The sequence below is a fragment of the Rhea pennata genome, chromosome 17 (genome assembly GCF_028389875.1).
Source record: "Rhea pennata isolate bPtePen1 chromosome 17, bPtePen1.pri, whole genome shotgun sequence".
Taxonomy (NCBI): Eukaryota; Metazoa; Chordata; class Aves; order Rheiformes; family Rheidae; genus Rhea; species Rhea pennata.
Window position 1 is genome coordinate 335,291 of NC_084679.1, and position 26,596 is coordinate 361,886.

The 26,596-nt window shown below is 38.7% G+C and overlaps 2 protein-coding genes across 6 annotated transcripts; one reads left to right on the forward strand and one right to left on the reverse strand.

The window, feature by feature from the left end:
- Positions 1 to 449: 449 nt before the first annotated feature.
- On the reverse strand, positions 450 to 4,939 carry HSCB (HscB mitochondrial iron-sulfur cluster cochaperone). The gene is made up of 6 exons (XM_062590497.1): positions 4,707 to 4,939; positions 4,543 to 4,639; positions 4,082 to 4,171; positions 3,360 to 3,504; positions 1,924 to 1,971; positions 450 to 615 (listed from the first exon to the last, which is right to left on the reverse strand). The coding sequence occupies exons 1-6, from the start codon at positions 4,922 to 4,924 to the stop codon at positions 524 to 526; spliced, it is 690 nt and encodes a 229-aa protein (XP_062446481.1). The 5' UTR covers positions 4,925 to 4,939; the 3' UTR covers positions 450 to 523.
- A 76-nt stretch (positions 4,940 to 5,015) lies between these two features.
- CHEK2 (checkpoint kinase 2) lies at positions 5,016 to 26,596 on the forward strand. Of its 5 annotated transcripts, XR_009960211.1 has the most exons (17): positions 5,016 to 5,066; positions 5,888 to 6,026; positions 6,611 to 6,866; positions 7,508 to 7,632; positions 7,881 to 8,028; positions 8,835 to 8,925; positions 10,894 to 11,002; positions 12,968 to 13,021; positions 13,734 to 13,795; positions 14,255 to 14,354; positions 14,833 to 14,919; positions 15,671 to 15,834; positions 16,055 to 16,170; positions 17,610 to 17,695; positions 22,395 to 22,549; positions 25,683 to 25,763; positions 26,416 to 26,500. XR_009960211.1 is itself a non-coding variant. In XM_062590487.1 (16 exons), exons 3-16 carry the CDS (start codon positions 6,617 to 6,619, stop codon positions 26,509 to 26,511), a joined length of 1,569 nt encoding a protein of 522 aa, XP_062446471.1. In that variant the 5' UTR covers positions 5,016 to 5,066; positions 5,888 to 6,026; positions 6,611 to 6,616; the 3' UTR covers positions 26,512 to 26,596. The 5 variants fall into 5 exon arrangements, 4 of the variants coding, with proteins under 4 accessions (XP_062446471.1, XP_062446472.1, XP_062446473.1 ...); XM_062590487.1 differs by lacking the exon at positions 22,395 to 22,549 and having other exon boundaries at positions 26,416 to 26,596; XM_062590488.1 differs by lacking the exons at positions 22,395 to 22,549; positions 26,416 to 26,500 and adding an exon at positions 20,656 to 20,707.

Consider the following 26,596-nt stretch of genomic DNA (forward strand, 5'->3'; position numbering starts at 1 on the left):
GAGGGCAGACAACAGAAATTAAAGACATTTCACCTTTGAAGACCTTCCAAAATGATCTGGTAGAACACAGACAAGAAGACTAAATAGAGCTTGGAGGGCCTGTGGAATGAGCTTTCTGCTTTATCTTCAACATACCAGACTTTTCCTCAAAATAAAAAGAAATAACATTTCTGAGCTACTAAAATGTTAAATTCCTTACTGTATTTGTATGCCTGTTTGATACTAATTTCCATACCTGCAACCCCTGCTGGGACAGCAGTCCTAACTTACCTCTTACAATTTTCCTGCTTAGAAGCATTTCCTACTTCTACCTGTTAATTAATCAGTGCTGCAGTAAGCACTGTATTTCTTCTATGTTAACCTTCTTTCTCTCAGAATCAAGAATTATAAATAAAACAAAACAAAACAAAAACAAAAAAAAGAACAGGAGGCAAATACCATTTCCCCAGTTTTTGGTTGCTGAATCAGATGTTTAATTGAAGATAACACTAACTCTTACAATAAAGGAAGCAGGGAAGCAGTATCAGGAAGGGATCTTCTTGTTCTTTAGTTTATCCTCTAAGTTTGCAAAATATTTCATTTTGGCTAGAAGCTTCTTAGCTTCTTGAAGATCATCTGAAATGAAATAAAATATTACTACTCTTAGAATTACTACTTCATAGTTATTTCTAAGGTAAATCCCAACATTCTACTGAAATTAGAATTAAGAACTAAAAACTGTAAGGACCCATACACTATTAAAACAGAATTTTTGTATAGCATTACATATTTTGATTTCAGAAGGTTTTAGGGGCCTCAATTCAGATGTTCCACAAAACATTTAAAAATGTCTGGGACAAATGGCTTACAGCTGGAAAAAGAAATGTGACACAAATACCCTTTAGTAAGTTTCCTGTAAAGTGGCTATAGTGTTGATGTAGCAACTGAAGTAGTATAAGTATATAGGCAAGTGTTTTGTTTTTTTTTTTTTTTTTTTTAATGTATATGATTAGACTAAAAATGCAAAAGATTTGGTGTTCAGATGGAGGCTGTTACAAAACTGGATTGAAGCAATTGCTCCTTACTTAAACAATTAAGTAATTTGAGGTGAAAGGTGGTTTATCTCCTACTGACAAGGACAGATGCAACACCATCCTTTACTCTCATGGAACAAGGAGTTGACAGACTATACCATTATAATTCTTCATATGCAGGTCTAGTCACCACTACCTTCCATATAGTACCTTGAGTTAACTATTACAACACGCTATCTAAACCTAACAATAAAAGCATTCTAAGACCCAGCAGAAGAATATTAATGTTTCTTCCCTGGGTAATAAGATAGTATGGATTGGTTCAAGCTCTTGTCAGTCAGTCAGCTAGTCGTGTTGGTCAAAGTTATGTTAATAATGGCCCAGGCAGTCCCTAAAACCTTAGGCCTAGCCAAATGGGCCATCAAGTCCTCTTTTGCTATACAGGTTCAGTTGCAATCAGCAAACACATTCCTGTTTGGTCGCTTACTGCAAAAAGCAGTACCAGACACTATTTTGTTAACAGCATCAGGTCTGCTGAACAAAATCCCCAAATTCCATTTTGAAGCTTTAGATATTTTTATTTGAAGTTTGATTAAGAGTCTGTTTTTCCCAATATTTTGGGAAACAAACAAACAAAAAAATCTTAATCTCCAGGATGTGTTGGAAGTGACCATTTTGATGCAACTGGAATTTATTGAAACTTTTTTATTAGAGCTGCTCCCTGCCCTTATGAGGTCTAGGACTAAAGGAAAGGTCAAGTTAGATGTATTTATTTTAAACATCCAACACAGAACACTCGTTTAGGCAGTGAATAGCTCAGAAAATACTAGCCAATAAGAGAATGTGGGAGTTTTATTTAAGCATTTATTACCGATATTATGGCAGAAAAGTACTTAATGCAAACAACTACCTCTTTCAAAAGCTGCAGTCACCTCTTTCGTCAGTTCTTCTTGTTTAACTGTAAAACAAAATAATTGTAATTTGTCATATACTTAGTATATTCAATACCACTGCATTATGATTGTCTGTGGGGAACTTTATCAGTTTTATCACAGTTTTTTGGGAGCGAAGAGAATTTTCTGTATTAGTGCTGTCAATTACTTTCACTATCAGTTCAAACATATGCTTCTTTGTTTAGACAGATTTTATGGACAGTGATGCCAATGGTCGCTAGATTCTCAGAAGTCTGACTTACTTTCAGAATTTGTTTGCTACAATTTTCTTTCATTCTATAACTTTTTATTCTAATTGCTTTTGACATAGCGTTGTTACTACAAAGAATGAAAAATAGTTATGAACTAATGTTTTGGATATCACCAACCACATAAAAAGGAAACTTGCTAGTGTAAACATAGTGATCACTTACTAAATTGAAGAAAAATACTGCAAGTGATAGCTGCTAAGTTGAAGAAAATTACTGCAACTACAATATGGAGATAGTAATTGCGTTTGTAAATTATGTCGTGGTTACTTGCATTAACACGTAGAAAAACTATTTTGCTGAAAGGCTTAAGTCTCCTTTGTACAGAATAGCTTTGACATAGTTTATCACATCTCACTTGTCTTGTCCTCTTGGTTTAGTGGGCAATGGTTTGTTCAATCTGCACAACACTACTGCCATCAGATTATGCCAGCATCTTGTCTGGATTCTCCACTAGCACTGATTCATGAACTGCCTTTTAATGAAATATTTTATCAATTTTTCTTCTACATTCACCAAAATACTCAACTTTTTCAATTGAAGAGAGAACCCAGTGAAAGTTGGGAAGTCTTGTCACTGACAAATGACCACTTCTGGTAGAAAGTACTACTCAGTTTGGGCTCCTTCATCACAGAAAATTTCCATATATTTATCTGCTTGAAACCAGAAGATACCCAGTTAAGTAGTTTATTAAACTCCATTTTGAATGGTTTTTACCTTTGGAACAATCTATGTGCCCTTATCTGCTGAAGACTGAGTAAGAACTTCCTTTTTATTGTGTATGTATACATATATACACGCACATTTATGTATGTGTATATATATATATATACACACACATATACACACATATATACACATATATATGTACACATACACACTATATATACCTTCAGAATAGGTACTATCATGCAGATTTTCTGAAGCCTGTTTTGATTTTTAGGTGGCATAAATTGCTAATGATAACATTTCTACAAAAACAGTGCTTGGAGCAAGTCAGTTCAAGTGTAATGCAGGTAAGTGATACGAACTAAAAGAAATACACTGATAGAATTAAGAGTCTTAAGAGAGGCTAGCTTATTCGCATGTGACAAGATACAGAAATGTAAATTAGTCCTGTATAAAACTGCTAAATTGCAACCTACCTTTAATTAAGGTTTCAATTTCTTCAAGGTTACCCTCGTTATTAGGCTCCACTAATTTCTCATTAATTTCCATGATTTCCATGAGAAACTCTGAATCAGCATCATAGTCTGTCTCTTGTGCCAGCTGTATTCCATTCAGCTCCAGCTTGTGTAAAAAAAAAATAGGAATTTGGAAACAAATGTTGTTACATCTATTTTAGTGTAAATGATTTTCTAGAGTACTTATGTCTTTAAGTAGAGCTAACTTGCACAGACTCGTATTTAATAAACTTCAAGTACGTGAACTTACTCAGTGAAGTATGCATTAACAGAGTCTGTTAAAATTAACTCCATAGGTAGACCCTAAAAATAAACAGTTAATCAGAGCAAGAAAAGTCACAAAGGCTGCAAAGAGCCTGACTCAAATTTAGAAGGAACAGGTAGGGCCAAAGACAACATATGAAACAGGTAAATTAGTGACATAAGCAGGAAGTGAGAATACAGTAAAGTGTTAGACAAAATAGTGGTGTACAGAAAGGCTGATAACTTTTAGAAAGCTTGTTTTTGCCCCCTCTTCTGTCCTAGGTAGTCCTGTTTCTTTTTCAGAGGAACACAAAATAGCAAGTTAGTGGTAGAGTCTGAAGAATTTTATAAAGCTCTAGTTTGTTACATTATCACCAGCTGCCCTCTCTACCTATGATTGGTTAGGTAAGTGTTAATACAGAGTGTAATGGAAACCTTACTAGATAGAGGCCACGGCTCAAAGGATTCAGAAGGGTTTGGTAGGCTTTGTTAAGCAAGGAAGAGTGCTGCTCAGAGTAGTACTGTTCTTTCTGTCAACAGAAAAACAAATAATAGCAGCAAGTTATGCATAATAATAAATGGCAAGATACATTACGCTTAATTACCTGCAGAGGAATAACATTTCCACAGCAATACAGGTGTGTAGAGCTGAAAGCTCATTTTAACAGAGATGAAACGCAGAGCATGGGAGAGGGCTGGGCAAAACGGAGCCTTGGCCCCCTCCGGTGACCAAGGTCATGGAGCCGGCAGGAAGCCCGCGAGCTGGCGCTCCCGCCCGCTTCTCAGGCGGCAAAGCCCGGAGGCCGCTGGGGCCCCCGGGGAACAGCGGCGGCGCTGGGGGCGGCCCCGGCCGCCGCGGGGAAAGGCCGGGCCCGGGGCGCCGCCACCGGGCCGCACTCACCGGCGGCCTCTGGCCGAAGCGGTCGGGGTGGAGGGCGCGCTGCAGGCTCCGGAACCGCCGCCGCAGCTGCTGCTCGTCGAGGCGGAAGGAGCGGTCACTGCGGAGAGAGCGGCTCCGTGAGCGCGCGGCCGCCCGCGCCGCGCGCCGCGCCGCGCCGCACTCACCAGGCCAGGACGCGGAAGAGGTCAGGTCGCGGCCCGGGCGGCTGCAGGGACCGGCAGGCGGGACAGAAGCGGGGCAGCCCCCCGGCGCTGGGGACGGGGCCGCCGCAGCTCCAGCACCGCAGCGCCGCGGCAGAGCCCGGTCCGCCGCAGCGCGGCCGCGGCGCCGCCTCACAGGCGCGGCGGCCCCGGCAGAGGAGCTGCCCCAGCGCCGCCCGCATCCCCGGCCTACAGCTCCCAGCAGCGCCCGCGGCGCGCCCGCGCCCGCATTGGCGCAGTTCGTAGCGAGGATTCGCGGGGCGCCTGCGCACCGAGGCGCGCGGCCCCAGGTTCGCGCGGCGGCGGGCGCGGGCGCTCCCATCCGTGAGTTCGCCCCCTCCCCGCCGGGCGCCTGGTGCCGCGGGCCGGGCTCGGCGTCGTGTCCTGGGAGGCCCGTGCGCTGCCCCCGGTCCGGCGCGGCCGCTCTCGCGCGCTGTGGCGGGGCGCTGGGAGGCGCGGCGGGGAGCGCCGGGCGCCGCCGGCGGGCGGCAGGGGGCGCTGCGGGGCGCGCGTGTGTGCGTGGGGGCGCTGCGAGGGGGCGGCGCCGCCGGCGGGCGGCAGGGGGAGGCCGCTGTGGCGGGGTGCGGCGGGGCCCCGCCCCCGTCGCCACCCACAGCTCTGTCGCCTCCCTCAGGGAGGTGAAGGCAGTAAGGGGCAGCACTGAACGCTGCCTTGATTGAAGCACTTGGCATTTCTGCGCTTATTCCTTCTAGCTGTTTTTTTTTTTTTTGTCAGAGCACAACATACTAATTTTTAGGTAAAATTGCTGTGGTACCTACAGCACAGTAGAAATACATTGCTTGTAGTGTGTTTTTGTTAGGGTAAGTAATGGCAGAGCTTACAGGCCTTGCCTGCATTTCGAAATGCCCCTGTATAGGCCCATAAAAAGTAGAAAGGGAGCTATTTTTTCTTTGTGACTAGTAAAAACAAACTGTAGCAAACTGGGAGAGAGACTAATTTGTGTTCTAGCTGAGTAGCAACCCACTTAAAAGGTGAGGTGTGGCAATGGCCTGGGGAAGCAGGTGAGTGGGCAGGTGGCCGTGGCGGCGCGAACCCCCGTCTTGGGGAGGGCTGGGAGGAGCGCAGCAGCAGCAGCCCCCCGCGCCCGCCGAGGCCGCTGGTGATGCACGGCTTTCCCTGGGCAGGAGGAAGGCATGATACCGCGGCTGACACACCGGCGCTAGCAGAGCGCGTAAGAGCTGCTTGCGGCTTCATCCTGTGCTGCCCTTGAAACCCGCTGCTGGGGCTGCTGTGCCTGTCCCCGAGTCTAGCAGAGTTTTGCAGGTAAACTTTTGTGGATTAACTATGTATAGATGTGGTTATTGCTGAATAGAACCTGCTTGAAAGATAGGTGTGCATGTTTGTGAGCAGCTAGCTGTGTCAAAGGAATCTTCAGCCACAACGCTAAACTGGCGTGCTGATGTGTTACATCTATCGGGTGCTTTCAGGGCCAACAGAAAGTACTTTGATTTTGTAATTCTTTTCATCTTGTTACTTTTTCCCCCTTGTGTTTGGAGCTGCAGTGTTTATTGTTATGTCGGGGGTGCTTTGTCGGAGAGCACTGTGCAAACGTTCATGAAGTGCAGCACGAATCCTGAAGATCCCAACTTAAAATTGGAGATTATGATGTAGTTGTTGCTTTAGAATCAGTAAAGGGAGCACCACATTCTTATTAAAAAAAAAGAAAAAAAGTTACTGGTTACAAAAACTTGTGGATTTAAGCACGATCCAGTCATACACGCTTTGGCTGAAGTTTTCCTTACTTGAGGACTTAAAATAGACATGAATCTGAATGGTACTGTGTATAGGCGATTGTCAGCTATTCTCACTTTGCTGTAGTAATTTCTCTTTCAAACGTTCTCTTTGAGGCCAACATGTCTCGGGAGACTGGAAGTGAAGCGCAGCAGTCTCAAGGTGCTGCACAGTCGCAGAGCGGTACCAGCTCCACTTCCAGTGGGTCGCAGAGCACTAGTCAGTCTTCCTCAAGCTCTGGGACACTCAGTTCTTTGGACACTGTTCCCACTCAAGAGCTCCCATCGATTCCTGAGGATCAGGAATCTGAAGAGCTGGTTCCTCAGCCTTGGGGTCGCCTCTTTGCACTTGGAAAAGGTTTCAGCAACTGTGGTATGTACATACTGTAGTAAATCTCTTGGTCCATTTGTTTAGAAAAACTTTGAGCAGCTTGGATGAGCCCTGTTTTTCATTTTCAAAGTAGAAGCAAATGGGAGCTTGCAACAACTGTGTATCCCATAATAGTAATAAGTAATACTAAGCAGTAAATTAATAATTTATTAACAATTTAATAATGATGTAATAAAAATACTAAATAATAGACTAATAAAAGCCTAATAACAATAAATAAGCTAATAATATGAATAATGCTTTTACGTTAAGCACTGAGATATACAGCTTTCATGGACTTAGAGGAGGAATTCTGAAGTATTCATGTTCTTTGTTACTTGCTTCATTTTCTCTTTTGTAATTTATTTTGTTTATACATTATTCGAGTCTCTAGGTATTGCTGAAGGTGACTCTACTATTAATAAAGAGCTTATACTATGATTAAAATATTGTAGCAAGATAGAAGGTTTTCACAGTATGTGCTCTTGTCTGAATTAAAATAAACAAACTTGATCATATCTGAAGAATCTTGTCTTTGTCTGTTATCCTACTTACTATCGTTTGGCATCATTCTGTAGTGCCAGACTTAATAACTTACTACAATTTTGTGTTCTCTCTCTGCTTTACTTTTCCATCCTCTACAGACTGCGTGAATGATGAATACTGGTTTGGAAGAGACAAAAGCTGTGATTATAGTTTTTCTAAATTAGGATTGTCTGAGACTGGCTTTTACCAAAACTATAGTAAGAAGCACTTCCGAATTTTCAGGGTAGGTGTTAAAAAGATTAACTATGTCTCTCTATCCTGGCATGATTCTCATTAAATCAAAGTTTAAATACTCTTCAGTGTTACTCCTTTGACAAGATTCTTGACAATACTCTGTTAACCAGGTTTATGAAATAACATTAATACTGTCTGACTTCCTGAGCTAACAATAGTACATTTCTATAATCTGTCACATCTTTACGGTAATGTCTGTTTTCCCTGTTGTTATCTTTCTTGCATTTTCTCTTTTAGGAAATGGGTCCAAAAAATTCCTATGTTGCCTACATTGAGGATCACAGTGCAAATGGAACTTTCATTAATAGAGAACTCATTGGGAAAGGGAAGAAGCTTCCATTGACTCATAACTCTGAAATTGCACTGTCTATACAGACTAATAAGGGTAAAATATACTGTAGTATAAGTAGATTTTTTGTGTGTTGACCAAGAGGTCCTTTCTACAGATTTGAATATTTTTTCTTGCAATTTGAGCATTTTTCCTAGATGCTGTATAGCTAAAACAATACCTGAGAATACAGTTATGATTTGATATTTTAGTACTCACATAAAAATTCTCTGTATCTACCTCAAGCCTAGAAAAAATGAAAAAAGAAAATTTGAAAGCAGCTGCATCAAGAGCCACCATACCAAACTGTAAACTTTTATAGTTGTGTTCCTACTTTTGAACCCCATTTTTGCCTCAGTAGCTATATATGTGGTGGAGGAGCGGAGGAAACGACTATTCAAGGGAAGTGAAGAAAATGCTTACTTAAATATTTGCTATATAATATTAAACGTTTCTCTTAAAAAAATAGGAGGGTTGATTTTTTTGTTTGTTTGTTTTCTCACCAATGTGTTCTCTTCCTGATTGTCACTTCTCTTTGTTCCTTGATTTGAGACTGAAGTTCTTGCCTGTTAATTTTATTGTTAAGTGTAGTGTTAATTGATTAACTGCTATTGTGTGGAGTTTATACCCGAAATGTGACTAAGTACAGAACTTAAATTTTTCAGTAATAAGATCATCTTGTTAATCTATGACTGATGTCTTTTCTAGCATCAATTATTTTTTCTTATATATTTATGTATTTTTTCTAGCTGGCAGCATTTTCTTAGTTATGTTGTTGACTAAATGCTCAGAAAGAGTAGTTGTTCATTATAACAAAATGTTTAAGTTAATAACAGGAAAATGATCTCCACTCATCTTCCTAGTGTTTGTATTTTCTGATCTTATGGTGGATGATCAGTTGGGATTTCCTAGAGAATTCAGAGAGAAATATATCATGTCAAAGACTTTGGGAAGGTAAGCATCCATCTTTCCATAATACTAAGTGTTAATTTTCTTACAGTTTTCAGTACATTGTGCCAGAATTATGACCAATGTTAACTGAGCTGCTGTTTTAATTTTAATAATCCCACAAATACTCAAGGTGTTTTACAGGATAGTAAAACCCTGTTTAAAAAAAAAAAAGGTAGATACCATTTTTGATGTTTGCATAGCTATTTCACTCCTTCAGTGATGTGCAGCAATTCAGTTTGATAAGGACTGAAATGCTTGAATTTCACTGAAATTTCTAGGGTCAGTACAAGGATATCTGAAACTGATACAGGTTAATAGAGACCATGAACCGTGTAGTATTAATTGCTTCATTTCACGTGAATGGTCTAAAGGTGATGCTATTTCAGGTAGTGTTTTGTTTGCTCTGGAGGTAAGGGTGTCTTTCTATGAAAGAGATCAAACCGAAGATATTTTGTGGCACAGGGCACTTACTAAGACCAGAATATTGAGAATGATGATGAATACAGTCTTTGTGGGTGATTAGAAGATGCTTTAAGTCAGTAAATGATGTAATTACTGAGTTCATTGCTCAACATTTCAAGAAACCATTTTTTCCTTTGATGTAGTTACTTTCTTTACATGCAAGAATGTTTATGTAAGTTTACAGTTGTTAAAAGGAGGAAACTGGAATTTGAAAACTTTGCTGGAGAGGTTTCTTTTCAGAATACTGGAAAAATTGTAGTGTTAATGATGGACAGCCTAATGCTTAAAGCATGATCTTACTCCTTCAGACAAAATATTCTTTCCTGTAACTTATTTTAGAAATTGTTTGTTTTTGAAGTATAGCATTTCTAAAGTTATTTTATAAAATTGAATATAAAATGAGCTTATTCTTTGTTTTTATTTTGAAAGTATGGGATAGAGGCAGAAGGAATTAATTCTTCTTTACAGGCAGAGTAGTAGTAGTGACAGTAAATCTGAAATGTGGTAGACTATTCCTTTATTTGTTCCCCAAATAGATGGCTCTCTGATCTACTCTTTAAACTTTTGGCCATGGAGCAAAAATCCTTACACTGGATTTTAGCTCCGTACTCCAATTTCAACTGTTAAATGATGAAATAATTAAAAATCAAATATGTGAATGATAACCCATGAACAAACCTGTTCTTTACAGCAGCTTAGTCTGGAATTGTAGCTTTAATTTTTCTCACTGGCTTGGGTTTATAAACTCCAATTAATTGGAAGTTCAAGTTTTTAGGAGATGAGAACAAAGTTTGTCAATTCTTAACAAGTTTTAACATTTTGTGTATTATTGTTTTCAATGATCAGAAGTAGAAAAAAGAATGAGTTGTATGTCAGAATATAGCCTTCTGCAACATTACTTTTAAGTAATGGGCAGGCAAAAACAAGCCTTTTTTTTTTCCTCTTGGTGGTCACTGAAGAATTTGGAAGCGTGATTAAGTAGAAACAAACAAGAGAATGATAAGTAAAGAAATCTGAACAGAAGATGCAAGGCTTTCTTTCCATAATATAGTTTCTACTACGTAGCAAAAAAGAAAGAAGAAAAAAGGGGAAAAATAGGTTCTTCCAATATCTGTTCTTTGAATTTGGGCAGTCCTGTGTTGCAAGGGCCCTTTTTCTTCTCTTCTTCAATACAGAAAGTGTATAAATGCGTTTATGTGATGGAAACATTGACAGAGCTTGTCCTGGACATTCACTGATATTCTTTGTACAAACTAACGATTTGCTGTACATATTTACTCCTGCCTTTCTGAATTGGTGGTCCTCAACATCACTTACTATTTATATAGTGCCTTCTTAACTATTGAACATTTCTTGAGAAAGTTTTGACAACTTTAGTCAGAGTACTGGAAAGCAGTAGCCTCTAGTTGTATGTAGTCAGCCCAGTGCCTTTATTTTACATGTTCATACTTGTTACGCAGATTTTGAAAAGTATTTGTAAGCATTAACAGAGCTGTGCTTTTCTATTAGTGGTGCCTGTGGAGAAGTTAAATTGGCGTTTGAGAAAAGTACCTGTAACAAGGTTGCAGTAAAGATAATCAATAAACGGAAGTTTATGGCAAGTGGTATTAGAGAGGCAGTAAGTATTTTTGTTTGTTTGTTTGTTCATTTCTTTTGCTCATCTTGGAGTAGTCCTGAAATATCTGGTAATGTCTCTCTCTGACTCCCTAGGTGTCCTCAGCTAACAAGGTTTTTCTTACTGTGTCTTTTGCATCTTTTGATGCCTTTTGATCTTACAGAATCCATTGAATTCTGTAGAAAACGTTTTATTTTTCTTTGAACACATTTCATTATGCTCATATTTTCAGACTGTTTATAAATGTGGTATGTGCAAAGGTGAAGTGGGTAGAATCTTGTGGGATATATCTTCTAAAATACATCAGAAATGTACATCATTAACCCATGGAGTCTGACCAGAGATTTACAGACTTTTTTTTTTTTTTTTTTTTTTTTTGATTTGTTGTAACCTCATTAGTTATTTATGTTGTAAACATAATTATTCTCCACCATTCTCCATCATAATAATTTTTAATAAAATTTTATGAAGCTTTTTGGGAAGGGCTTTTTCTGTGTCTAGTCTTGTAGCAGAAGCCTGAGTTTGAAGGAGAAAAAATGTCAAGTGGCTGTATTTCAACAGATGGGAAAGAGATCCAGACAATTTTTCATCTATTAATTTATTTAATTATATTCATTATAATAAATCGTAAATCTATTATTTAATTATATGTAAGTGTATAGGATAAATTCTGAAGCAAAATACATTTAGAGGTGAAGATGAACCAAAAATGTAGTGATGTAATTTGTGTAGCTGTGTATTTACAAAGTTAGATCAAGTTGGACTAGCCTGATTATTTAAGAAAATTGACTTAAATGCACAGACACAATATGCCGAATCTATTCAAACTTTGACAAAGCGCTTGATAGGGTGCTGTGTAAGAAATTACTACTTAATCTGAGAAATATATTTTTGTAAGGACAAAAATTCTGAAGTGGGAACATAGCTGGCTGAGGAAGGGATACCAGGAGGCTTCACTGGGAGGGGAATTAGTGGATGGAAGTGAAATTACTGATGGAAGTTTTCAGAATTTGTCTTGAGATTAGTTGTAGAAGATTATTTAGAAATCATTGCACAAAAAGTGAGAATGTACTAATTTAACTATTTGACTCTAACCTGAAGTCATGTTGATGGACAGGAGGATTGTAGCACTGTGTAAGAAGAGCTGATGATACCTTTGTGAGCTGGAGCAGTAAAAATTAGATAAAGTTTAACAGACAATGCAAGGCTGTATATCTCAAGACTAGTGACATTTTTTGCTATAATCTATGCTTTTCCTAGTTTAGAGGAGGAAGTAAATACAGCTATTTGTAAATGAATTAGTAGCATCAATGTGATTGAAAACTGCTAAATGCTATTTTGGAGAATTTCTAGTAAAGATTAAGAAATGCTGTTATGAATTATAATTATTAAGAAATGTCATTGTACAAAGCAAGATAGGACCTCATCTGGAATGTTATGTACAGAATTGGTCATATGTCTTCAAAGATGATTAATTTAGATTGGAAGAAGACCAAGGAAGACTGCTGAGATGGTTTTACTAGTTGAGCCTAAACCATGTGTTAAAAGAGATTAGAAGAACCTGCTTATGTTACCTTGCAAAAATAAAGGCTAGGAATGAGTAGTATTTATTTTTAGGGGTAGCTCAGATGCGAAGCAATGAGGCAGGAAAGCTGTTTAAGTTAAAGGACAATACTGATACATGCTAGTCAAGATTAATTTTTTAGCAAGGAAATTAGGTGAAATTTTCTATTTCTTAGTAAAATGACATGTCTTGAGCAATATCTTCCTACAGATAGTGATGGCAGGCTATTCAGTTAATTCACAGAGGGCATCTGATCAGTTAAGGAGAAAGGTTATATGTTATGATTGCTTAAAGTAGCAAGGAATGTGAAACAATTGCTTTTCTGGTACTGTCTCTTACTTATTAAATGGCTTATTTTAAAACGTCACTGTCTTACTCTGCATGATCTTTGATTCTTTTAATAGAACCCAGCTTTTAATATCAACACAGAAATAGAGATTTTGAAGAAAATAGATCATGTAAGTGTTGCTGTACATTTTGATTTCTTTTTGCTGCCTACTGTACTTCTCTAACCCACTCACTTTAGCATAGTAATTAATGTACAATTTTGCTGTAAATAAGTTCAGTGAAAACTTTTAAGTAAGCTATGTCTTAACAGACTTGAGATTTTTAAACCTTGAATAACTGAGATGTAAATTTGGGAGGAAACTTCAGTCATGTTTCTGCCTGAACAACTTTTGTAGATTTTTTTCCTTGATGCATATTTTTTGTAAACATTGCCAGATGACCAAACATAAAAATTACATTTCCCTGGCAGGTGTTAGGATTTGTATACCTTCCCTCCATTTTTTTTCCAAAAAAAAACTTTTTTTTTTTTTTTTTTTCCTTTTGCTATGTGGAAAGTTTGTGTAATTTAATTAACATTCCCTTTAAATGCAACATTGCCTATAGAGAAAATATTGAGAGTTTAGAAACTCACGACTGGAAAAAAGAAGGGTGACTGGTGAGTTGAAGTTACTGCAAATCTGATATTTTTCTGTGTGGAGGTACAGGGGAGAAAACAATGGACTTGAATGTTTGCCAAAGCCTGGGATGCTAGTGCATAAGTGTTAATTTAATTGGTGCAGTTAAAATAATACTGAAATAGCAAATTTTGGATGATACAGTCGTTAGCTTTTACAAATGATTCTGCTTTCTTGTCTGTCTGTCTGTGTGTTCCCCTTTTATTAGCCTTGCTTAATCAAGATCAAAAACTTCTTTGAAGCAGAGGATTACTACATTGTTTTGGAACTGTAAGTAACTTATTTGAAAGCAAATGCATGAAATGAAACATTTTTCTTAGCCATAAAAGATGTGAAGCCTGTTTTCTTTTTTCTTTTGTCTCAACAACTGTCTGAAACCTCTGTAAAAGTTATGAACTATGATAATCAGGAGAGTGATCCTTTCACACTTTGAAGTGCATGGGCAGTTGCCCACCATGCTGTTGCAGATTGCTGCTACTTTGATTCAGGATTGTAAAAGAAGGTTGATCCAAAGTGATGAAGCAACTCCCAGTGAAGACTCAGAAGACAAGGCTTAATTCAGCAGTGCATGAACTGTGTTTAAAGCATTGCTCAGTCATTTTCAGAAATTAAATATATTCTTTCTCTTTCACTCAAATAGCCAAATTATTTTTTTTTGATTTTAGTCTTGCCTAATGAGGTGGATATTCTGCAACTAATATAGTGACTTGTTACTGGCTTCTCCTTTAGGATGGAAGGAGGAGAATTGTATGACAGAGTGTCACGACCAACCAAAATGAAAGAGGCTACTTGCAAGTTGTATTTTTATCAGATGCTGTTGGCTGTAAAGGTATGTAATCATGAATTCTGCCAAAAAAGTATGGTTGCACATATGCATCACTTCTGAAATGTGTGTAAGCAATCAGTACAGTGCTCTTCATAAGCTAGTTTAACAAGATTTTTTACCTCATTGCAGCCAAAGAATATTCAAACTCTCATACCTGTTGAAAACAGGGCTTGTTGAAAGCAAGCCATGCTCATTCATGGCAGGATTATCATGAGATCTTTAGCAATGTGTGGGCAAAGAGTCATCATTGCAGTCACCTTCAAAAAATATATATTGACATTTGAAGCATGATGGTTTCTAAGTTTGTTTTTTCTTTTCATTTCTTTAAAAAATGTGAACTACGTCGCTTTAAATCCATGCATGCCTCTTAGACAGGCATTTCAGTTATCCTGCCATAGCTATCAGAAAGATTGAAAAGCTCACATCATAAAAAAGATAGTAGTCTGTCTTTTGATGTATGTGTATATTTATATATATTTAGTACCTTCATGATAATGGAATTATACACCGAGATCTAAAGCCAGAGAATGTGCTACTTTCATCTGCTGAAGAAACATGTCTTATAAAGGTAAGAAATTTTAATTTCTTTCTGTTTATTTAGAAATGTGAGAATACTCCTTGCCATTCTTCTCAATATTTAGTTAAACAGAACAATAAGAAGTATTATGGAATTAGTCATACAAACTATGAAGTAACCTAAAACATTAACAGTATTTTATAAACTTAATTTTATTATTATGGATGTTTCAATTGATACGTTTATGTGAGAACAACTGAGAAACTTTGTGCCTAATATCTTGCATAGCACTTAACGGAGCGCGACTTTAAATTTAGTTGCATTTTTTTTCAATAAAATATAAAGTATTGAATCACAGACAGCAGGTACACAAATTTCTAGGCTGTTTGGTGACAGAATGTTTTTCAGACAAAGAAATGAATAGATTTGTGCATTAACTGCTTATTTTTCAAGTAGTCTCTTTTTAATAAGGTAAAAGATCTTTATCTTGAGGTCTTCCATTTGCATTGAAATCTGACAGCAGCTTTTGCTAGTGCTAAATGTGATCCACTGTCATATTCCTCCCTCCTACTCTCCCCTTCTCAGTTGTTGTTTGTTGACTTTTTAATAATGGTTTAGGTAACTTTGCTTCATAGTCACGTACTGGAACTTCGCCTTGGAAAGCAAGAGACTTAATATTACCTCCTGAGGTATTGATACTGAACATTGACATTGTATTAATTTGACATTGATCATGTATATGATGGGTTGTAGTACAATCAATCCTAATATGTAATATGGTGTTACTATTTTTAAATACAAGATTACAGATTTTGGACAATCCAAGATTCTTGGAGAAACTTCTCTTATGAAAACATTATGTGGTACTCCCACGTATCTTGCTCCTGAAGTTCTAAATTCACTTGGGACTGCTGGATACAGCCGAGCTGTGGACTGTTGGAGTTTAGGAGTTATTCTTTTTGTATGGTAAGAAACTGCATAGCTTTTACCTTGATTGGGCAGTCATTGACATATACGGCTCAAGACTTGGCAAATTTTGTATATTTATTAGGAAGCACATGTACGTTTAAAAAAAATTACATGTAAAAGAGGCTATGATAGCAGATGCTTTAAAAAATATGATTTTATTTTTTCATCCACTATTGCAAAACTTGTGGTGTTTAACTTGTTTTCTTCTTTTATATAGCTTGTGTGGATATCCACCATTTAATGAGCAGAATACTCAACTGTCTCTGAAAGACCAAATCACCCGTGGAGAATACACATTTATTTCAAAAGAATGGAAGCATGTAACAGACATGGGTATGACTCCATTACAATGGCTACCAGTGTATTTAGCTCTTTCATTGTAGTTCTTTCTCTTTAACTTCTTACCAGCTTTCAACTGTATGGAACATTGCACACTGATACATTCTTTTTAAGTTGTCCCTTAAAGCAAACATTTCTCTTTTGTTCAGATTTGAAGTGTTAGAATGAGCAAATAAATTTTTCTGAAAGAGAAGTTACCTACAAGTACCTCTCTTAGTAATTTTTAGCATTATTAACTCTGAAAGTATACAGCTCTTGGACCCATATGTCTCTTTTGCATCCTTTACTTTTTCTTCTGACTTCATCAAGTTGGTCTGCAGGCTTTGCCTTGTTTAAAGATTCTTTTAAGTTTTGAACAAAAAATGCCGGGAGTCTAAGGAATGTGGGTTAAAATTCCAAGAAAGAAATGTTAAGAGTAATTTTAAGCCTGAAGTGCAGAGTCTAGCACCTTGAAGTATCAGCCACGCTTATGGAATCCATTGTTAACTTTGACCCTTAGCTAAGTAGTCTACAAAGCTAAATGATTTTTTTTTGCACAGCATAAACTAAAATGGTAGTTACTGTCTGCATGCTTTTTCTTTTCAGGACATTTTATATGTACAAAATAGAGTACTTGCCATGGATAACCCTGTATATATGCAGAGGTGCTTCTAACAAACGATGTGATTACTATATAAACTTATTCTAATAAATTTACCAAGTGTAACCCCTTCCTGAATTGTTTGAAGCTTGTCCAATAATAAATGGGACATATTAAAGTATGGAAAGTATGTTAAGGTTGTAAATAGTCCTAAACACCTATGGATGTTTAACTTCGGATCTTGTTTTGTAGGCATTGTACACTGAAAAGTAAATCTTGCCAATAATCCTTTATGGGAGTTTGGGAGTAATTAAATATGACACAAATACTGTATTTTTCACAGTGTTTATAAAATAATTCCCTATGAAAAGGAAATAACATGTGATCTTGTTAAGCATACGTCTTGGCTCTTCTTCCTCTGTGAGAGGAGTATCCATCTGAGAAGAAGAGAAACTCGTTCTTTCCAAGACACCATAAACTGTTATTACTTCTCCAGTAACAGGAAATAGATTAAACTATCTTTGCATGTCCACAGTAATGTTGAAGCTTTTAGGAGAGTATTGAGCTTCCTGTGCATGCACAGAACATAAACTGTGGTAAATCTAGAGGTAGCTTTGGTATACTGAAAGTGTTGAATCGTGTGCGCACATGATGAAAAATGGCTATAGTCTGTGGTTTCCTATGCTTTGAAAAAAGAAAAATGATCTACCCAGCTAGCATTTTTCAGCATCACTGTTCTGAAGTGCCATTAAGATGCATTACTGCACAAAGCTTTGGCATACGCAATATTGCATATTGCTTATTTTCAAATTATGAATTTACTGATTGTATGCCAACCAACTCTTCTCATTAGCTCTGGACCTTGTGAAGAAGCTGCTAGTAGTGGATCCAAGCAAACGTCTGACAACAGAGGAAGCCTTAGAGCATCCCTGGCTTCAGGTAGGAGTTGAGCCTTTGTTGAACTACAGCAAAGCTGCTTTTTTTTTTTCTGAGAATAAATTCTTAATATAAACTCAAAGGCAGCTGAATTTTGTTAGGTTTTGTTAATACCGTTTGTTTTGTCTCTGCAAGGAAGCAGGGGAACTGTGGCTACTTTGGTCACCAGAGATCTAGGTATGCCAGATCCTGCTTCTGTGGAGCACACCATGAAATGGATACAATAATGGGCACTTGATGAGAACTCCAATTCTGTAGCTTCATGGTAACTTCAGGTCAGAACTTAAGTCTGCCTGCCTGTAAGCACTCTCTGACAGTAGACAGCAGGAGAGCAACTGCTGTTCTGCGCTTCTCACAGGCACTGCTGCCTGCCTGCCAGCTGGCTACTGTTTCTGTGAGACTAGTGGTATCCTGCTGCCTACTTATGGAGGGAGAAAAAAAGTAGAAGGCAAGGCTGTGTGTTTGGGAATTGTTTGCTTCTTTCATTGGCATTGTCAGTGACATGCAGGAGGAGGAGCTGCTACAAGAACCCGACCTGTAGGATGACATTAGCCCAGATACCCTAGCCACCACTTTCCTGTTGGACAACAGCTGTAAACCAGAGTGAACACTTTGAAGAGACTGCTGCCTTTTCTCTCTGCTGGAAGCCAGATGATCTTACAGCATTTTGTTGTGTGTCAAAGATTTTGTGGGATGAGGCCTTCTCTCTGTCAACCCTCTACGCAAATACCTCAACTCTTCCTTACAGCATGTAAAACCGACTTGTTTCTTTGCTCTCCCAACAAGCAAATCTGCACACAGCTTTCTTCCTATTCCTGTTCTTAGGTTTTCTTCTACCTATGGCAACTACTCCCTCTGCTGCTTTTTATTGCATTTGTCTTTTTGGTCCCTTTCCTTGGCATGTTCCATGTTCCTTTTGAACTGTTACTGCTGCTATTCCTAGTCTTGCAGCCTTGCCTGATGTCCAGTGCCTCTTCCTATCCTCCTTTTCCCAACTTCTCCTTTGCCCTCCACCTTGTCATGGTATCTCCACATGTAGAGTAACTTCCTCTCTTTCCAAAAGTGGTCACACTATTCTTAGTTTATGTCTGGTCCCTTTTCTTTTATTCACTGGGTACTGCGACATCTTTACGGCTTAACTGTCTACTAGCACTGCAGTTCTCATGACTTCCTATACCCTCTCTGCACAGACTGAGGGCATCTTAACCAATCTGACAGCCTTCTATGATGGAATGACTGGACGGGTAGATGAGAGGAGAGCAGTGGACGTTGTGTACCTTGACTTCAGCAAGGCTTTTGACACTGTCTCCCATAACACCCTCCTAGATAAGCTCAGGAAGTGTGGGTGAGATGAGTGGACAGTGAGGTGGATTGAGAACTGGCTGAAAGGCAGAGCTCAGAGGGTCGTCATCAGTGGCGCGGAGTCTAGTTGGAGGCCTGTAGCTAGCGGTATCTCCCAGGGCTCAGTACTGGGTCCCATCCTGTTCAACTTTTTCATCAATGACCTGGATGAGGGGATGGAGTGCCTCCTCAGCAAGTTTGCTGATGATACCAAGCTGGGAGGAGTGGCTGACACACCCGAGAGCTGTGCTGCCATTCAGAGAGACCTGGACAGGCTGGAGAGTTGGGCGGAGAGGAACCTCCTGAGGTTCAACAAGGGCAAGTGCCAAGTCCTGCACCTAGAGAGAAATAACCCTAGGCACCAGTACAAGCTGGGGGCTGACCTTCTGGAGAGCAGCTCTGCAGAGGAGGACCTGGGAGTGCTGGTGGATGACAAGTTGACCATGAGCCAGCAATGTGCCCTTGTGGCCAGGAAGGCCAATGGTCTTCTGGGTTGCATTAGGCAGAGTGTTGCCAGCAGGTCAAGGGAGGTGACCCTGCCCCTCTGCTCAGGCCTGGTGAGGCCTCATCTCGAGTACTGTGTCCAGTTCTGGGCTCTGCAGTACAAGAGAGACACGGAGCTACTGGAGAGAGTCCACTGCAGGGCTACGAAGATGATCAGAGGACTGGAGCATCTGCCCTATGAGGAACGGCTGTGAGAGCTGGGCCTGTTTAGCCTGGAGAAGAGAAGACTGAGGGGGGGATCTGATCAATGTGTATAAGTACCTGAAGGAGGGCATCAAGGGGACAGGGACAAACTCTCTTCAATTGTCCTGTGTGACAGGACAAGAGGCAATGGGCAGAAATTGAAGCACAGGAAGTTCTGCCTGAACATGAGGGGGAATTTCTTCACTGTGAGAGTGACGGAGCACTGGACCAGGTTGCCCAGAGAGGTTGTGGAATCTCCTTCTCTGGAGATCTTCAAGGCCCACCTGGATGCAACCCTGTCTACCATGCTCTAGGTGACCCTGCTGAGCAGGGAGGTTGGACTAGATGATCTGCAGAGGTCCCTTCCAACCTTACTGATTCTATGATTCTATGATCTTTCAACCTTGACCAAATGATTACGTCCTAATACAGCCTGACTTATGCTGAAATGTTACCATTGCCTGCGCTGAAACCTTTGGCAACAACCGCATGAGGTTGTATAGAAGAGCTTTTTGCTCTCATACAAAAGGCTCTATAATAAAGGCAGCCTGGGTCCTTGCTGAGTAATACCATTCTCCCAGACTAAAACCGTAGTATTTTATGACTGATCCCTCTTCAGTAACCTCTAACGGAATATTACCTTTTCAGTAGTATTCAGATAAAGGAGAAGATCTCAGATGCTATGTAGAATTTGCTCTCCTGTTTTCATCTGGAAGAGAGCACTACACAGTTTGTATGATGGCTATTCTCTGGTTATTCTACAGGTGTTTATCTTTGGATCCTGTTTTATAGGCATTGTGCAGTACTGAAGAGTTCTTTGGTCAAGCCTGTCTGGGTCCTGTTCTAGCCAATCACTGTTAGTTAAGGAGTGTGTCAGGAGCCCTCCACTCCTGACACCTCTGGCCTTTCTATCAAAACATTTGTCTCCTTTGCAGGAAGAAGAAGAAATGTTGATGTTCAGAGAAATAGATTTCAGTAGTCCTAATGGTAAATACCAACAACAAGCTTCTCATGGTTTATACTCTGGAAGACTTGGAATAGGCAGAACTTGCAAATATCTTCCTGGATCAACACTATAGACTGGTGGTCAAACACAAGTGATAGGTACAATTCTTTCCACCCATGTGCTAGTGCATCCAGCATGTTGCAAGTCTGCTGCTATATTTAATATCGGCTTCTCTGCCACATATACTTTCTTATCAGCCTGCTGGCTTCCGTTGCAGGCTCTGGCACCACTTCAACAACAGAGGTTAACAGGCTTCTCTATTTTTGCAGAAGGATATTGGTCTTAACGTAGTCATGTCCATATTCTGGTCCTGCTTCAACATCCTTTGCATGCCTCCATGACCTGGTCAGAATTTAATGGAAAATCCCAAATCTCTGCAATTTTTCCTCAGCAAATAAAGCCCAGTCTGTATCTGTAGCCTGTAGCTATTCTAAACTTTTAGACCTTTAGTCTCTGCAGAGATGGCTGGGAGAAAGAAAAGAAGGGGAAAAAAAAAAGCTTAGAGTATTCTGGTGAGCACCTTCTTTTAATACAACTGACAGCTTTTGCATCCATTCTGAGATACATCTTCCCAGACGCAACCCTGTCTAACATGCTCTAGGTGACTCTGCTGAGAAGGGAGGTTGGACTAGATAATCTCCAGAGGTCCCTTCCAACCTTACTGATTTTATGATTCTATAATTCTATGATTCTCGGAATCAGGATGCAGTTTTTGGAGACTAATTGTGGTTCCTATAGGAAGGACCTCTTCCTTTGAACTCTATAAGAGAGAAACACTCTTCATCTTTTTTGTGTGGGCAGGCAGTGCAGAATCCTGCAGATGTGGTTCTTGGCAGGTGTTTGGGAGCCCTGAGTAGGAGATGATAGTTGCCTTGCTTCCTATTATAGTCTAGTTGGGTTTGTGGGAGGTGGTCTTTACTTTTTTATTAACTTTGGCACCACAGAGGTGACTACTGAGCCTATGAGGTTTCTTGGCTAATTTTTACCTCAGTAGGCTGAATGAAAGTCATGCAGTCTGCCTCTGAGCCACACAACAGATTCTGCCTATTCATGCTGTGCATAGTGCCATTCATATTTTTCCAGTGGGAATAGGAGCTAGTATTAAATGCTTAGATAAAGAGCCTAACAAACAGGGTGGAGTGATTAAGTATCATTCTGTGCTCAGCAGTTGGCAGTTTTCTGAGACAGAGAATGCATTTGGACCCTTGTTTTTGAGAGTCATTAACTTGTCCTAATTATGCTGCTGGGCATCAGAAAATTCTTCCTGGCATCCTGACTTTTAACTATCTTAGTTTGTGTGCAAATTTTACATAAAACAAAAATAAGAATGGTCAAATTGGCTGCAAATTCTTACATCTAGATTATCATTCTGAGCAGGATATGTTACTGGTAAGTCACGTTACACTGATCTTAAGATTCAAGGGTATGCATAAGATAGTGATTCAGACAAGCTAAGAAACTGAGATATTTCTGTATGTAAATAGTTTTTAGCATCTTGATTTATGTATTGCCTTGGGCAGAGCTCTTACTGACACGTATAATTTTGAAGACAGGACAAAATTTCAGAAGATACCATACTTGTAAATCCAAGTATCATTAGGGTTCAGATGCTATTCTTTAAACTATTTCCCTTCAAGGGCTGTTACTAAGAGTATCAGTTGTTTATAGGTGATGTACACTGCCTGCTTGGAAGGCCGACGTCCAGTATGTTCAGTTCTAGATATCACACACCTTGAATACTACCACCGAAAGAGCTACTTCAGTGCTGTTACTGTGAGTAGTGAGGAGGAGCTACTGGCTCCCCACTCCCTCTTGCATTGTCTGTAAGTATTGTCTTTAAAAGTTAGTACAGAAAAAAGCAGCAGACACATGCTTTGCATGTATAGCTGATGCATGTTAACCCTCTAGAGATTTTGGATCCACTAGAGAATTTTTCAGCTATTAAAAATAAGCATGTTCTCCAAAGAAACCTTAACTTCTTCAGCTTTTATCTAAACCAGTAGGGCTCACATATTAGTGTTTCAAATACGCGTGCTGTTTGCTCTATTTTTTGTTAAAATCAAAAGCTTTAAAGCTTAATGGGCTGCTCAAATCTGAGTACTGTTCATTGGAGATGCCTTATCTGTGTTTGAGTTATCTGAGGTTTCCAGCTATAACTTCAAGAAATCTGCATTAGCAAAATAGTTACGTAGTTAAGCACTTTTCAAAGGCTTGTAAGCCATAAATTGATGTCTGTGCCTCTGAAATTTTTACCATGATCTTTTGAATGGGAAAAGATTAGTTTGGTTGCGTGCACCAAAAAAAAAAAAAAAAAAAAAAAAAAAAAAAAAGTTGTTTGTTATATAAGTGAAAATATTTATCTTGCCTATCGAATTCAAACTTAGCCAAAGTCAAAACATACATCACTGGAAAACGAAGGTCAGTCCAAATTCCATATAAAATAAACTTGATATTCGCATCAGAGCCTTTTTGCAGTACTTAAGAACATACATAAAGCAAAAAGGGAGATAACTGCAATACACTGTAGCTTTGAAAAAGAACCCTCCCTACCTTCGCTACCTTCCCCTCCCCCCAAAAATGTTAAATCTTAGGAAAATCTTAGGAGTTAGAAGATCCTTATTTCTAATTGTGTCAATATTGGTGAATGTCCCATTCACTTCTGAGTTTACCAGTCTTTGCAGTGATGATGGAATGGATTTATTACACAACCTGTTAGCTTCAATCTGCTGTTTAGAATAAAAATCTGTTTTTGGTTCTAGATCAGTTGTTCAATTGGTGCACATGCTGTCATTGTTCAATCTCAGCCAAAGGAAATAGCCTGTATTAAATCACTATGAATATCACACTTCAGTTAGCCCTGGGAAAGGTTTAAAGACTGAGTTTCAGCTTTGAAATTCTGATTTAGGGTTTGCAGGAAATTAATCCATGGTAACCTATTCTAATAAAACTGCTGCAGGAGAAATCACTGAAACTAAAGAAAGAGATTTATTTTTAGAACAGGGAGTACTATGCCAACTAGACATCTTTTTGGCACTCATTTCCTGTTTTCCTGATACTGCCCAGCATAGACCGTGAGCACCCTGGTCACTGGCTGCTGAACCAGAACTGGTTCTATATGCTTTTTCTCTTGAAACTCTTCTGAATTTCTACTAAACTTGCTGCTCTCAACAAACAATCTGTGCTGCCTTTCTGGCAATGCTTCTGCAGTCAGGCCTGTTTATGCACAACTGGGACTAATAACATCCTTAAGGCCACTCCTTTCCAAGCACACTTCTCCCAGTTGTTCTGCCTCCACTAATGGCAGCTTCTGGCTTACCATTTTTGGTCTGATCTGCTAAACAGAGAATAAACTATACATCCAGTGTACTACTGTAGCAGTATGAATGCTCTATGAATGATACCTGTTGATAAACATTTATTTTTTTTAAAAGGGTCTCAAACATGAATATTTGCTTTACAAATGTCTCCATTTATGACCTTTAATATGTTATATGGACTAACTGATGTTAAGTGTAACTATGGGGTATTTTTTTAAGATACTATTTTGTTTGAAATATTTTTGTAGGATATAAGTGTTTAAGTTAATTTTTTTTCCTGCTTGTCGTATACAATTTTTCCTCGGGAAGATGAAAACTACCTACATTTGAGGTACTGGTGAAGTCAAGCTAGTGGAAATGAAAATACTCTGTTAGAATGGGAAGTCATTATGAGAACAGAATGTGAGATTATAAGCAAAACACATGGTCTTTCAAGAACAATTAACTCTGTTTTGATGAAACCAGATCACAAGAGCTGATAAGCCCTCTTCTGATAAGGTTTTGACTTATTTTTTTCTCTTTGCAAACTCCTAGCTTATGTTCTGTTGCTTCAGTGTTATTGTACTTAGTTGAATGATAATGTAATTTTATCTTGGCTAGTATTAGCTAAGTAGTAGTTATTGAGGGAAGCTGTCTCTTTGTAGAATAAAATAGAATTATTTTTTCTTAACAGTGGTATACAGAAAACACCTCAAAATTCTGTTCTGGGGCAGATTAGGAAGGTGTTAATTTGGGGAAAAGAGAGGGGTAGGGAGGTTGTATTAAAAGTTGACTGTTACTGTTGAAAGTCCTTGAGAGTGTTTATTCCTGAAAGTATCTGTTAGCTAGTACATTATTTTCTAAAAATTATATGTGCTCTAAATTTTCCCTGGGGAATAAAGCAGATGTTTCAAAGGACCAGCAGAGAGCTTGAGTTGATCTGCGGCTGATCATGCTTAGTCTAATAGCCACAAAACTAGTGCTGTGTCAACTGTGTTCAGTTCAGGATGGAGTCGACACTTCTTTTCACAAGGGCTGGTTTCTTAAGCCTTGGACTAATGAATGGATTGTGACCCCTGTTGTAGTGTTCCATGGCAATTTGGGATTAGCAATACACATTCTTTCTCCTAGTGCTATATGATTCTCTCTCTCTCTCTTTTTTTTTTTTTTTTTTTTTTTTTTTAACGGTGGTGGTGGTGATGGTGGAGGGATAACATCCTTTTCTCCTTTATTCATTCATTCCTGTTATTACTATACAAAGATTTTTTTTCCTCTGTTTTGAGAGCTGAACTAGAAATAATTGCTGTGTGATAACACCTACATTTGACTCTACATTAATATAAAATAACGTGTTTTCAGTATTCTTCATGAACAATGATGTATTTGACAACTGTGTTCAAATTGAATTTTTCAATTTTCATATAATCATCAAAAATTGAAGTAGATTGGATTGAGTTTTCTTTAGGAATATGTCAATGCCATTATTGATTTTCTTGAAATAGCTAAGTCTTCAGTGTCTAGTGTTAATCTTCAGTATGTGTGGTTGCTCAGTATCCTGGCAAGGTATTTTGAAAATCCTTAATTGTTGATACACGATTAAACAAAATGTAGACTTTTCCCTTGAATATTCCATGTACTGGAGTTATAACCTTTTTCACAGGATGAGGATATGAAGAGTACCTTTCAACATTTACTTGCTCAAGCAAGTGCCACTATGAATCCACCACAAACGTCAAAAGTGGTATGTATAACATTATTTGAAGATTAATGCTTGATGCATAGAGAAACTAGATTTGAAAGTAATCTATAATAAGAAAACCAAATAAATTTCCAGAACTTACTCTAGAAGTGTGCATGCTGGCTGTATGTAGTAGTCTGCTACGTATGCGATCTTTGCTTTCTGAATAGAAGCAATGGACCTTTATGCTTTGGCAAGAGACTTAGCTTAAACATACAGAAACAGTCTCTTAGGCATTAAAGAATTCATCATATATTTAAAATTAATTACATGAATATGTATATTTTGATGGATTCAAGTTATGGATGCTTAACATCCAAGCAAAAAATTCTCATGTTAGTGAAAGTTCAGAAATGGTATTATGACATTACTAGACACTGGTTAGGAAAATTTTAAGCACTAGTGAAATATAAAACTGATTTTGTTAAAAGACTGGGGGCAGTGGAAGCAGGAAGAGGAATGAAGGACAGTGTATTATGTAAGAAGGATCATATATGATTAGATAGGTCGTAAGAGAGAGCTATTTGTTAGTTGTGCTGCTGTTTTGGTTAAAGGAAGGAGACTTTATCCAACATTTGTAATTTTCTAGTAGGCATGACAATCAGGCTCTGTCTTACCTGACTAATATAGCCATCCTGCTGCATCTTTCTTTTAGCCAACCACAACTAGAAAGCGTCTCCATGAAAATGAGGAAGAATCTGGCTCTTCTAAGCGTGCTGTTCCTTCTTCGTCATTTCAGAAAATGAGGTGAAAAAAAAGAGAAATTGACTTTTGTTAACTGTAGCTTTAGTTTATATAAAGCAGGCTTTTTATTTTTTAAAAAAATCTTGGAATAA